Here is a 14,884-nt window from a genome sequence, read left to right on the forward strand (position 1 = left end):
GCTCACTACTTAGACCCATGGACAACACTATGAGAGTGGATTTGAAACAAGTACTGGGAAAAAGAAAGCTTTTTGGAAGAGGATGGAGGGAATGTCCTGTATGTTCTCATTTGCTAACACTTTTTTTTAATGCTTTCATTACTTAAGAATTTTCTTTGCAAGCAAAGTTTATGAATCATTTTCTCCTTGTAATTACTGGCAGAGACAGCAAAGAAACACATTCCTTTTCCAATGCTTTTTGTTATTGTTTAGTCAGTTCTTCATTTTTTCCATGTGGTGCCTCTCACCCCCCTGCAAATCAGTACTATAGCTAGTAGTTTAGCAAGCACTTACAGATGTGCTTATTCCTGATGAGCATTTTGCCTCCTGCTGTTTGTGTGCTGTGTCATTATCTGAATGGGTGAGAAGGGGATGTTCTGAGTGGTTCAGAATGTGCAACCCATCCATTAGCACACCAGCTGTGATTCCTGTTTTTTAGCTTGTGGGATGCCACGGCCTGATCTTAATCTCTTCTCACTCCTCCCTGCTTCAGGCGTGCCTTCAGCCCTATGGGATGATTCTTGCATCATAAGTATATATATGCTATTTAGGATGAAAATCCATTATAAAATGTCTGCTGCCATTTACTTGGTGCATCTCTTACTGGCTGGAATAGTTTACCCGGTCTGCTGGGTAGCAGCCGTCTTGAAGATATAAGCAAAAATTTCCCAGAGGGAGCCATTATCAAAGCTTTTGGGCATATAACTTTAGATATGGAAAATGAATAGTCATTAGAAGAATTGAGCCTTTCTTCTGAGCTCATCAAATTCATACCAGAGTTTTATTTTTATTGTGTGATGTTGGGTGGGTAGATCCTCAATAGAAAGAGAGAAAACTCACTTAAAGCTGCCGGACAAATATTTGAAGGCGTTACTTGGAAGAATTAATTTGCTAGCGAAAATTTGCCTTCCAATCTCCTACTGGAGTGAGCAGGAAGAACTTACACCACCAGCAGTGATAAGTTTGGCCAGTTATCTCCCCAACCCCCACTGCCACGGGTTGCTTTTTGGAAGCAACAAAGCTGTATGGGAGGAAGTAGACTATCATTAAGGTATGAATGCTAAAATGACTGCAAATCAAAGAAAACAATTGTCAGGAAGTGCCACATCCTGGCTGACATTTGCTGTTTAGAAGGAAAACAGAGTTTGAGGTTGCTGCTGTTCTTTCTACTGGTTTTTTGATTTTTCTGTTAGGAACACAGTTTAAGCATCTTCTGGTTTTTTTGTAGGGTTTTTTTGTGGTGGTTTTTTTTTTTTTTTTTTTTTGCCGTTAAGTGTATGTATCTAGATGTATTACACATCATTTCCTACAGGAAAGGATGGGCTGGGAATAATAGTGCAGCAAAACATGGCAGTATGTTAGTGATTGATTGAGGGCCCTCAGGGGTTGACCTTTCTTCAAGCACAAATGCCCTGGAGGCAACAGGATCCATTGACAGGTGGCTGGAAAATAACTATTGTTCACTGACATCCTTTGTTTTCTTCTTCTTTTTCCTTTTTAAAACAGGTTTGAATTATAACTTGACCGCTGATGTGGCAAAGAAGGAAAAGAGCCAGCAACCCAGGGTTTATTTTGTGACTTCTGGAGAGACAGCAGGGCAGATCACAGAAAAGTTACAACTGTCATACATGCAGGAAAAGTGCGAGCATTACCTAGCATATGTCAAGGTCAGTTCATTCCTGTCCTTCCTTACTTTGGCCTTACTGCATTTCACTCTTTTAAAAAAATTATTCAACCAACCAAAGTTGTGCTGTTTAGGTTTCAGATGTTTGATTTCCTGATAGGTAGAAGCTCAGAAGTTCTTGCTTGGCGTGATTTGTCAGTCTGAGCACCTTCAAGACCTGGTGCCAAGAAAATACATTTTATTTATGTTTGATCAGGCAGATTCTCTCTCTTTCTCTCTTTCCCTCTCTCTGTTTCCTTTTGCCTTGGTTTGTTGCTACAGTTATTATTCCCAAGGAGACAACATCTCATTTTGGTAGGAACAGCAGCTTTAGCGTTTTGTTTAAGGTCTGACTGCACAAAGGACTGGTGATAAAATCTGTGTGGGAATAGCAGGATAACATGGGCCCTACAATGAAGTAATTGGGCTCTTGGATTTGAAGAGCCCTGTGGATTTCTTTTGGGCTTGAAAGCAGCAGTGGCATAACTAAATTTCACATGTGTCATGGTCCTAGGGATACAGAGAGTGCTTTCCAGACTGAGACACAGAAAGGTGCAGCAGTGACCGCTACTGATCATGACGTAGGCTAGCTCCAGTGGTGTGTGGCAGGAGTGAGGAGCAGCCGGAGGCACAGAGTTTTGAAGCTGCTCCTCTGAAGCTTCTGCTCTACCCTCGGGAGCGAAGGCTCCAGATGCTGTAGCAGTCAGCAGCCCTCGAACAAGGGAAAGATAAAAAGTAGCAGGGAGGCTTGCCATGGGATACAACCCAACATTCATTGAAGGGGATGCACGGTGAACAAGAAACAATTGCCCGCTGACCATACCTTATAAAGGGGGGTTGAGCAGGGGGAGTAACTCGACCAGGGACCAATCGGAGGATTAGGAAGGAGGGGCACCAGAGGGGAGGACCTACACCTGGTCCAATGGTCTTGGTGGGAGGAGGGAGAGGGGTCACATGCCCCAATGGGACGTTGAGGTTTAGGGGATTTCCTAGGGGGGAGGTATCCGAGGGGGCATGGTCTCAGAGGATTGACGGGGACCATATAAGGGTAATTAGGGAGGGCTTGGGTGACAGACACAGAACAATCCAGAACTCCGGGAGGGGTTTGGGCGATTGGCAGGGAAGGAGCCAGAACAAAGGGAGGGGATAACCATATTGGGAGCACTGGGGGAGCGGCTTGAATCTGGGGCAAACCAACTGGGAACTGAAGCGGGGGAGATAGGGATGAACCATTGGGGTACAAAGAACATACAAAAACACAATAAAACATTGCACCACCACAGAAAGGGTTTGTTTTTCCTGTGGCAAACTCTTCATCTAGAGCTTGCTAGGACTGTAGTTATCCTCATTTGGTAGGCATTGAAGAAATGTCACCCAGCTGACATTGTTTTCAGAGTAAGCACAACAATTTTATTCTACGCTAAAATTTTATAGAATGGATTTTAAAATTGCGTAGGAAGAACATTTATCTTTTAAAGCACATATGGCTTACAAACACTAATCATTATCACCAGTCCTTACTTGAAGGACTTATTCCCATAGATGAGTGTGACCTAAGTTTTATGGATATCACTTGGCACTGTCTTGTTTTGAGAATACAGCACATCCAGATTTTTCTAAGTGTATAAACTTTTCCAGGAAGCCTTTTTGTACCTAAAAACTGTGAGAATGGTAGATAAAATTAATCCTTTGACTCTATCAATATTTTTACATGGCTGTTGAGAGAAAATAAAATAAATAAGGGCACCAAGGAGTAAATGCTGTCCTGTTAAATTGTGTGGATCTCTCTGAAAAAACTATATACCTTCCACATTTTTCGTTTCTGGAACAACCATTGCTTTCTGCTGTGGAAAAGCTTGTTAAAGAAAATGTAACCCTATAAGATTAACTTTACTTAGAAAATGCATCGCTGAATTTACTAATCCTGGTTTTTCTCCAATGACCACATCTGGTTAGACTTCAATTTATTGAGTTTGGATCAAAAGGAGCCACGTGCCTATCTTAACCGAGTAATGATTTCTTTCACACTAGCTCCTGTAGTTTTTGGATACTACACAGAATTCATTGAAGAGCTACATGTGCCCAATAAACTCTTTAAATTATTGTGATATTTCTAGCTAATTTTGGGAATGCAAAGGTAAAAACTGTTCTTCTGGAAAATTCCTGGGAAATTGGATTTTTATAGGCAAGAGAAACATTTAAACATGTTTGAAAATACCAACAACTTAAAGCAAAACAGCTGGTTAACAAACAAGGCTACTAGTTTTCCATGTGATATAAGCAGCCATTTTTCACTGTTGGAAGAATAGCAGGTAATCTTGTAAGGGTGAATGCAAGTAGTGGAAGAAGATAATCCCTGTGCTTTTCTGGAAAAGATGGTATGATCCACAAGACTACATGACATTAGAAACATCAAGGAGAGCCCTTTCTCTGAAGGAGTGGAAATGGGGTCATGATCACTGCTATCCTTAAGTAACAGCTAGTAAAACAAATCCCCTGAAAAACAAACAAACAAACAAACAAACCCTCCACAAACTCCAACCGGAGTTCTCCTTAATTGCATATATTTGTGATGGAATGATAAAAATAGGTGGGCTTAAAATATACAAATATTTCACTTATGCTTCCCTTTTTCCTTTTATTTACTGTATCTCTGATGAACTCTCCTGCATGGCAAATTGAGTTGTTTGTATGCATTCTCTTTATTATTGTTTATTTGTGTCACTGGTCACAAAGGGGTTTATGTGGCATAAGGATGTCAGTTCTGGACTGCCTATAATGAAGGATAGAGAAACTGTTTGGATTTGTGTGTAATCTCATGTGCTAACTTGACAAACTCTGCTAGGTACACAAGGTCTCCAGTCCAAATGGAACATGGCAGAACTTTGTGGGTTAAGTTAGTTAAATGAAACCCTGTTCCAGGCTTTGCTGGATGATACTGTCTTATCAACATGTAATTCTAGTGTGCTGGAGGCACAAAATGGAAGGACTATGAAAAGCCATTGAAAAAATAGATCTCTACAAGCTGCCTGCAATTTTTAATAGATTTGAGCTCAAGAAACCCCAGCAAAACTGAGCACTAAAAGAGTTGCAGTCTGCAAATAAACTGGCATTTAATTGTTTTGCAATTGATAAGTGTCCATATTTTGAGCATGACTCATTTCCTATTTGTGATTCCCTTTTAGGACAGTAGCTACTTTTCTTATTGCTGCTACTGAATTTGACTATTAAAGTCTGTATTTCCTCTTACCGGTGTGACTAAGTGGATCTCAGAAGGTTTGTAGGACACGTGTAGCTGGGAGCTTCATCTTGTACAGGGCAGGCTATCAAATTATAGTTCAAGTTGCTAGAACTGTGGTAGTTCATGAGAAAACATGGTTTTCTGGTTGAGAACAGAGAATGAAATGGAAACACTTTGGGACTTCAAAACACGTTGCTTTTGGTTTTGTAGTGGGCATGCAGTTGTAAAGGAGTGATATAGTTTTATGACTCTTCTATACTTTTGTTTTAAAATTCCCTATCTTCACTGGAACCTTTTTGATGATTATTAGTTAAGAAACTTTCTTTAGTATACATAGGTAGTAAACCCAATACTGACAGAGCCTCACGCGTCATGTCCAAAAGCTGTATTGTTTTAATTGAAACAACTTTTGAAGGTTTGACTGATACATTCAGTAGAAAATGGCTGTTAGCTGAGAAGTTCAGGAACGCCCCTGGCTTTCTCATGTGAATGCATAGCTGATCCCTTTTGTCTCTCAGGAGGTGCTTCACTGCTGGACCACTCTTCTTCTTCCAGCCCTCTGGGGATGATGGTGCTGCCATTAAAGATCTTCTCTCCTTCAATGGTGAAAAAACTATTAAGAGCAGATGAGTACCGTGTGTGACAACTGTCAGTCAGTTTTGCTGGAGTACAAGGAATCAAAGTTTAAATCTGATTAAATCTGATTAGCTTTTTTTGCTTTCTTTTGTAAAAGGATTTGGGTTTTTTTGGTGTAAGGAATATTGGGAAAATAGGATGCGGTACTAAGAGGAAAAGAAGCAGAGTTTGCAGAATGGTATAGAATTAGGAAAGACTAAGAAAACAAATGGGTTTTGAGGCTTTAGAAATGTCTCCTTAACGTCTGAGCCTGCAGCTGAAATGTAGAATTTTTTCATGGAAACTGCACTCATTTGATGGTGCTCAGAAGAGTGGGGCAATGGGCTTAAGAGGTGCTGTGATCAAGGCAGTGACTCTGAGGAAAAATTGTTTTCCTTTTCTGCTAACTGCCCTGGTTGTTTCCTGGTTATGCAGGCTCTCCTAATATTTAGAATACATTTATCAGTGTATAGGATGAGAATTTTATGGAGACACCAAAACACATTGTGCCTGCAGATTTATGCAGGATCAAAACACATCTTCCTTGATTTACCACAAAGGTATAATGGTGATCATGTTGAAAGGCCTTTGAAGAATTCCTTCATTTATTAAAGACGCACCGTCTGGCTTCTTACCCCACTGTAGGCCAGCCAGCTGGGCTGCCTGTTGCTACCAGTCACTGTTGTCTGTGTGCAGAGTGGATGTTCTGATAGCTGCAAACACCATCAGCAGTGCTGATACATGGTTAAATAGCATTTATATTTTCCAGAGATTTTTTTCTTGGTGAGGCTATGGTTCTTTTAAGCAGTTTCATGTAAGTCGTAATATTAATTCTTAATGGATCCAGAAAGTGCTTATGGGAAAAATGCTTATGGGAAAGACGGGGCTGAGAAGTAACAGGCTTTGCATAAGGGTGTGTAAGTGAGGAGCTAGTGTTTGTACAGATAGGTTTAGAAAAAAACACTGACTTTTCAACAGAAATTGCACAATTGTGCTTTATTCGTTGCTGAGTTCTATAGCCAAAACTTTGCATTTTTATAGGTATGTCTCTGGTCTTTGTCTGCCATGCATCACCGTTGCTTTTAAAGATACTGTGGGCTGCTGATCTCACACAAACTTGATCTCTAGTGCTCACCTATTTCAGTCAAGGTCTGTGGTCATGTTTGTTTCTCCCTCTATAACTGACCTCATCTGAGGGGGTTGCATGTATTGAAGTATTTTCTTTTTGATTCATAATACTCTACCTTTTTTCTAGAGATTGGGTAGCAAAGCATTTGGTGTCAGTCACATGAGATGTAGAGATGGTGTCACCTTGATGAGATGCTTTCTTCTGAGAGTTGTCTGCCTGTGAATTAATATCTCTATGTAAAGGTTTGGCTGGTAGTATTACAGGATAGAGACAACACTTTAAGCAGAGACTGCTCTCCCAGCAACAGCAGCTATGAAAACTTGTTCATAATTATCTAGAATTTCACAGGGTTTGGACCACTTGGCAGGCAAACAGAATGCTGAACTTTTCCAGCCTGTAGTAGAAAGTTTATAATCACTGCAAGACTAAAGCTGCTGTGTAGTTTTACCAGGAATGATGACTGCAGTGAGATTCAGTGCTAAGACCAAGAGCAGAGTTGATGTCTTTGGGTTTGTTCCTTTTCCTTATTTTACATAACTTTATTTTACCCTTTTGTGAAGCCAACTGGAGAAACTGTTAGGTCCAGCCAGATGCAGTCATAACATGTGTGCAGCCTTAAAAGGCTGTGGGATAGGTGGGGTGATCATGAAGCACAGACAGGGGTTTATTTACAAGAAGCATGCTTTCCAGAACAGTTCTATTTTCCAAAACAGTGTAAAGTCCACTCATAATCTATTAGGACAGACTGCCTTCCCTCCGGCAGAGCAAAATAAATGTGTTTTAATAAATAAATACAAATAAAAATAAGTAAGTAGTGTTTTCTGTTGCCTTTTTCTATAAAGTAATCAATCATATCATATCTTTTTGGATAAATTCTGTCTGGCACTGAGTAGAGCTGATGTCTCACCTTGAAAAATAAGCCAGGGAGAAGAGAAGCTGATTTTTTTCCTGCATAGCTCATATGGGCAAGGGAAGAACAGTGGTCAGCTGCATACTCTTTTCATCACCCCTTAAGTAAAGGGATTTAGATGTACCAGAAGCAGTATTAGGAGTCAGTGACATCCCTGAGCTGAGCATTAACTATATCAAGATTTAAATACTGTTGATGACCATGGAGTTATCTTTGGCTTTTTCAAAGACTTTTGCAAAGTTCACCAAGAACAAGGAAGATTATCTTTCAGGGGTCATCTTATAGTCCAGTTCAAAACTGTCCTGCACAATATGACCAAAATCAAGCTGCCAAATATGCCTCCTTTCGGGGGGGACCCATGCTACAAGTGGTTAAGTGCTGTGAGATCCGTAAGGGCTGGTAGTGCAGCTAAGTGGGAGAGCAAGTTGTATCAGATACTGTACTGTTAACTGTTTGGAAGCTTTTTACTGGACAGTGTAGCTACAGAGCTGTGTGGTAGCCCAGAGGTGCTTGTGTCCTGAGGCCACTGTGAGGTTTTCAGCTGTGAGCTGAAGGCAGTGGTTTTGCCCAGAAGTCCTCCTCTGCCCATCCTCGCAGGTTTTTAAAAAAATTACTTATTTTTTTCCCTCTTCTCACATTGTTAGGCGATATAATTGGGTGAGCGACTATATCCTTCTTAATAGTTGAAGAGTGTCTTCGAATTTTTTCTGCTCTGTACAGGGCTTATCCATCATAAAATCTACAAAAAAAAATCCCATTTAAAGTCTTAACAAGGTAATTGATTTTATTGAAGTTCACTGTTGCTCTTTGACTTTTGCCATTATGTATGAAAAAGGCCAAAGACGTTTATGGCCCAGGCAGAAGCTTGGTTGCTGTGGTGAAGTAGCTGTCAAAGTGCCTGGCTAATCATATTTAAGAATCCAAGTAGAGATTTTGTAGCCCCCAAATGAAATAAATGGCATTTTTAATGAGGCCCGGTTAGTAGACTTACAGCACAGTATCTGATTAAATTCTGCTTTGCCTCCCTTTTTTAAACTGTAGTGTACCCTCCTAAACCCTAAAAGGATGCAAATCTTTAATCTTGAGCCCTTTGATTAACTTGTCCCTGTAATGTGTTCTGTAATGGCAAAGAAATATGATTTATTTTTCAAGTAGAGTATCTCAAAAAAGCATATTTCTCAAGTTTTGGTAGAGTTGAGAATTACTTTTACTGCATGCAGACTTAATGAAGTATGACACTTCAGTGCTGCTTTTAGATATTCAGTTGCAGGCATATGCCTGGCTTTGCCATCTGCCCACTGATGTATTTCTGTCTGATACTGTAGTTTCTCAAAAAGAGATTTCATTTGCAGATAAAAGCTTTTGGAGACTCAGGAGAGGCAGATTTAGACCTGGACAGAGCATGGCACTTTCAGGGAAGAGGTTGATCAAAGGGCTGGAGCACCTCTCTTACAAAGACAGGCTGAAAGGTTTGGGGTTGTTCAGCTTGGAGAAGAGATGGCTCTGGGGAGACCTCATTGCAGCCTTCCAGGACTTGAAGGGGGCTTATAAAAAAGAGGGAGTGACTTTTTTTAAACTAATAGACAGTAGGTTTAGATTAGAGGTTAGGAAGATCTTTATTCAGATAGTGGTGATGCACTGGAACAGGTTGGCCAGAGAAGTTGTGGATGCCCTGTCCCTGGAAATGTTTAAGGCCAGGCTGGATGGGGCCCTGAGCAATCTGGTCTAGTGAAAGGTGTTCCTGCCTGTGGGGTATGTGGGGCTGGAATTAGATGATCTTTAAGGTCCCTTCCATCCCAAACCTTTCCATGATTCTTTGATACCAGAGTCCACTGTTTTGAGAGGCAGTCCATGGGACTTTTATCTGAAAGATGTAATTGCCTTTCCCAGTGATGGCACTTTAGGAACTGAATGGCCAATCAGAGATAAAGCTAGCTTTGTACTAGGAAACAAATAAGGAAACTAATGATGGATAGGAATATTTTTGCTTTCTCTGGCACTCCTGGTTAACCAAAGAGTTTTTTTTCTCAAGTGGAAAGAAGCAGCAGCGAAGGCAACACTACTGTTTCTGAAACTTTCTAACATGTTTTTTGTAGAGTTATATAAACTAAATACATGATGGCAAATTTTGCTGTGAAAGTTTATTACTGCTTCTTTGGGATAAGTTTACATTTAAGAGGAATACACTTAATGCTAGAGCATTGCTGCAGAAAACTGCAGTAGAGAACAGCTTGTTTGTCTTAGTGGTTTTCCTGTTTAGAACACATGGAGGAATATCAGAATGTGCGCTAATCTCAAACACACACATGCACACAGTCACCTTATCCTGTCCAAACTGGGGAGTGCCTGAAATTATTACCCTTTCACTTTGCTACCCTTAGGAAGGAATGACCAGGGCACTTCACTGAAAGCAAATTCCAATAGAAAACTCTCTAGGCTAAAGAGAAAACAATTACTTTTGCTGGCTGTGGCTTCTGGGTGTGTTCCAAACCTATAGCCTCCTCTTAGTCAGAACAGAGTCTCCTGGGAAACTCCTACATGTGCTGCGTTTAGTTTGGGTGGCAACACATAGTGCTAATCCAGTGCCCTAGTTCATAGCAAAAATGCCTGCCAATATGTTTGAAGAAATGTGGGAATAATAGGTTGCAGCATAGAGCTTCTTTGGCACAAAATGCCTTTTCTCCCTTTCTCTCATAAGGAGATACTCACTACATAACTTCAGGTGTGGAACTGAATTAATCTTGAGCTCCTAAGGTCCAGAAATTGAGGAAAGGTGCATACTCTGTCATGTTATCTTCATCCGCACGTACCCACGAGCACTTACATAAGCAACAGAGTAGTTACAGTTGGTATGGTTGTGCTGGTGATCAGAAGTTAAATCCCTGGTCATAGACTTCCAGTTTGTTGCATATTTTTATTTGTCAATTCATCTTATAGAGGTCTGTGACCTCTCCTGGAATCCTAGCTACTTTAGGGAATGTTTAGTATTTTGTAGTGTCCTCCATTAGCTATTCTCCAGAGATTTGAAATGGATATTTATCCAGGAATTCAAATTATTTTGCCCTTGCCCACAATATCTTTGACCTGCTGGCATATGCTTAAGCTTGCTTCCTGACTTTGTACTAGATGTTCTTACAGATTGGATGCATTAGGCAAATTAGATTATGATTTTGCAATGGCCTTTTCTCCCATCAAATGTTTATGTCACCAGGTGACCACTCTGCTTGCTTTCAGTGGTCACTTTTGCTTGGAAAAAAATTGTCATATTTGAAAAAATCATGCTTATGAAAGCTATCCTCAAAGCAGTGAATTTTAGGAATTCAAAGCTATCCTCAAAGCCAAATTTTAGGAATACATGCAATCTTGTTGAGGGTTTATTTCATCCATTGGTATCCTCTGACTGGCTCAGTGTAATATGCCATTTGTTTTCACCTTGTGTTAACATTTGTATTGCTGCATATGAATTCCACAGCTTCAAAAGGAAAATCTTCAGAAGGAGTTATTTTAAAAGCTGTGTAGAACATATTTAACCAATTGGTTCTTAAGCAAAAGCTCAGTGTTCCTGCATGAGAGAGATTTCTCTGTTCAAATTCCACTAAGAACATCATGTAGTGACTTCAGAGTTGCAAAGAAAGTTTCACCAGAGGATCTTCTAGTCTGTCTTTATTGTAAAGTAATTGACCACATTTTCTGCCTAAGTTGCATACGTTGGTGTTTGTGATTTCTCATATGTAGCACAGGAAGTTTCTTGTAAAAAAGTCTTCCTTGTGAATCGTGCCGCAACCGGGCCAGGAGACACTTCAGAGACGGAGTCAGAGAAGTGGGTATTTGCTTTATTCGGCGCGCCGGGTGCGTGGGGATCGCTCCTCCAAACACACACACCTGTGCTCCCTACAACACAGTATTAAGGGTTAAATTATGAATATTCATCACATTCTTTGGGACAGGTGTGGTTATACAAATTATTTCTCAGAAGTCATTAGCATATGGGCCACGCATGCGCTGTGTGTCCTGGTGGTTGCGCTGAGGAAGGCCTCTCCTCTTCCTCGGGGGTCTTTCTGATGAAGGCCAGTAGTCATCCTCGCAGTGAACTTTTCACCTTTCTCCCTGGGCATGCGTAGTCCTTTGAGGAGTGATTCAGCATTCTCTAAGATGATCCTTGTCCCCTCTATCTTGACAAGATTAGGGTGAATTCGGCTTCTCAGGCTTTGTAATTAACATCTTCTGTCTGAACTAACATTTGCTGTCTCCCAATAGTTAACTTGTGCTTACATGAGTTAGTTATTGACTGCCCCTTCTTCACTTGAAAGTATTTGTGAACATTTATCTCCTTTGTGAAAAACTGAAAAATACTTAATAATGAATGGTTTTTGCATGCTGTTTATGCAAGTTGGTTTATTTCCATCTTGTTGTTCTAGTTATTTTTAATCTCCATTTATGAATGGGCTTTAAGGCCCTGAATATGTATTACTCTGTATTATCTGAATGTGCTTAATTCCATAAGGGTAGGATTGGGTGATAGTCTGACTGTAGCAACAAAATACAACAAAAAAGGGAGAGAACCCTTTAATAGTTTATATTGCCCTTTTGTTTTTGTTTTTTTTTTTTCCTGGCCTGGGAGAAGGCCCAGATCTAGTGTTAAATTCTAGACTGAAATGTGAGAAGTTAGTGGTAAGTCTAAGGGAATCTAATGTGAGAGTAAAGTAAATTTACTACTTCCTTCTTAGATGACAGAGTAGTTGAAAATACAACTGGTTAAACTTGTCACTTGGTAACTTTCATCCTATTAGCAGACTTAGAGCTGCTCATTTGGCAAGATTGACTAAAAGGGAGCAGACATTAATAACTTTAATGAGAAGAAAATAGAGTAAAAATAGAAACAACTAACAAAGAGTGTAAGTTTAAACAGGTTGTCATAAATTTATACCTTCTTTTATGTGTTTTTGACCTGCTAGGATCTAGATAGTAGCAGGTGAAATGTACCATTAGCCATAAAAAGCAGGTTTAGTAAAGACAAAGTGTACAGGGACAATGATCTGATGAAAAGGCTTTAAAATTCCTTTCTTGTGAGCGACTAAGCTCTATCACTTGGCATGCAAATCTGGCTTGTGTGCTCTTACTCAATGAGCTGGAAAGGATGCCAAAATCGGAAAGCCAGAAACTTTGTAATGTTAAGGAAAGTTTCCTCTCTGACCATCTAGGAGACACTGGCAGTTACATTCCCACCACTCCAGACTTCTGCTGCTGCAACCAAAGCCCCTTCACAGTGGGGTGGCCCTGCTTGACTCCCCCCACACACCACTCTCAAGCAATCAGACAGGTTTCCCTCACAGTCTCGACAGAAGGTTTCCCATAGGTGAGTCTCAGACGTCTGGTTCTTTAGGTAATTTAATCATGGTGCAACATGATAACAGCTCAAGCTGGGTGCCTCAGGCAGGAGGGAGGGGGGGGACCCTGAACAAAGGAATTTCTGGGGTTTTGTACCATTACAGTCTGTATACCAGTTTGTCATGTGCTTTTCACACCCCTTATACTTGCCTTTTGGTGCAATAGTGATATTTGGTCTGAGGCCTTGTTGTTTGTTGGGTTCTACATATGCCTCTCCATGGCCAGCACAGCAGTCCCTGTGCCCTTTGTTAGGCAAAGGGTCCTAACAAAGGGCTGCTGCCAGTTCATGGCCTCTTGGCTAGGACTTCAGCCATTTCCCCCCACCCAGGACACAACTGAGCTACCTGCGCTAGATGTACTCCTTAACAGGAAGATACCTTCAATGTTTTTAGGAAGTGTTGAGGTTTTCAGTCTTTATATAAAAAAATGTGCCAAGTGTTCCTGCAAGCACAGAAGCAGCAGCAGATTTGGGGTGGAATGACCTGGAAGCTTTGATTTTTGCTGTATGAGTTCTGCAATGTCTTCTAGGTACAAAGTGAAAGTGAAAGTCAAAGTGAAAAATTGTAAAGAGGAACCCTTTTTTTTATTGTTTACTCATAAAGATTTTCTTCAGAGAAAACTGAAAAACTGAGTGGTTACATGCAACTGTGCTATTAACTACTTTTAAATCATTAAGTGGATCACTGAGTGTTTTGAAATCATTCTGTCAGGTATATACCACCAGGAGAAACCATTGCTACGTGCCCTAGTAAAGGATAAACTCTGACAAATTAATACAGTAACAAACCCAATTTTTTAATGAGAAAATATTACCCCTGCAGAAGAGAGTAAGTTCAATTCCCATTTGGGGTGCATGACCCCTCATGACAGAAGCAGCTTGCCCAGGAAAGGCTGCTGGTTTGCCCCCCTTCATGAGCTCTGAAATTTACCGTGAAGGGAAGGCTTGAGCCCTCTAACTGTAGTTGACAGCCCACAAACTCCCTGTGACTTGGACATGTCAGTGGGCACCAACCCATCCAGTGCCTAATTGCAGGAAGGCAGCTGGAGCAGCGGTTTCCATTTTCTTGTGGTGCCCGTGTGATTGTTTCCATGAAAGTTGCCCCTGTTTGCTCTCAAATTGCAGCAGCAAAAATCATAAGTTGACTTAGAGAAGCTGAGCCCTGGAGCACAGCCAGGTTTGAGAGCCTGATCTGCAGTCTGTTCTGTGACAACACAAAACCTGCAACCCAGCCCTGGCAATAGAAATCGATGGCAAAAAACTAATGCAGGCTTCAGTAAGGGATGAGGATCTTGCCTGGGGACCCTACTCACTTGAGAAAGCATTTTCAAAGCCTTTCCTGAATCCACTAAGTATTTCTGGCATGGGGGAATGGATGAGTGCTTAAGGCAATTGGGATGGTGCTTCTACCTCTTGTATTTTCATTCCTGCTAAATGCACTGGGGCAAGGTGTGCTGTCTGTATCTCTGCTTGACCCATACATATACAGTCAATTCTGCAAAATGCCTCCCTGAAATAGAGATACTGCATGCAAGTGTGCTATGACACTGGTTTTAATTTGTACCTTCCAAGAACTTGGACAAATGCCAGAGTTTATTTTTAATATTTTTATATTTCGTAAAGGCAACATAAATATTTGTGATGGCTCTTTTTTCTTTCCTTATTGTTTCGAGAGCAGTCTTAATTTTGCCCTGCACTGTTGCTGTTGGTCTTTTTTGACTTTCTCTTCTCCTCCTTCTCCTCCTTCTCCTCCTTCTCCTCCTTCTCCTCCTTCTCCTCCTCCTCCTCCTCCTCCTTCTCCTTCTCCTCCTCCTTCTCCTCCTCCTCCTCCTTCTCCTCCTCCTCCTCCTCCTTCTCCTCCTCCTCCTCCTCCTCCTCCTCCTCCTTCTCCTCCTCCTCCT

The 14,884-nt window shown here is 40.9% G+C and overlaps 1 protein-coding gene across 2 annotated transcripts in view; it reads left to right on the forward strand.

The window, feature by feature from the left end:
• Nucleotides 1-14,884, forward strand: part of ITGA9 (integrin subunit alpha 9) — a 250,265-nt gene that overhangs the window by 48,263 nt on the left and 187,118 nt on the right. For both annotated transcript variants that reach the window (XM_069007851.1, XM_069007852.1), the window contains exon 15: nucleotides 1,546-1,706. In XM_069007851.1, the coding sequence (XP_068863952.1) occupies nucleotides 1,546-1,706 (161 nt within the window). The remainder of the gene's footprint in view (nucleotides 1-1,545; nucleotides 1,707-14,884) is intronic.

This window comes from Aphelocoma coerulescens, chromosome 2, assembly GCF_041296385.1.
Source record: "Aphelocoma coerulescens isolate FSJ_1873_10779 chromosome 2, UR_Acoe_1.0, whole genome shotgun sequence".
NCBI classification, from domain to species: domain Eukaryota; kingdom Metazoa; phylum Chordata; class Aves; order Passeriformes; family Corvidae; genus Aphelocoma; species Aphelocoma coerulescens.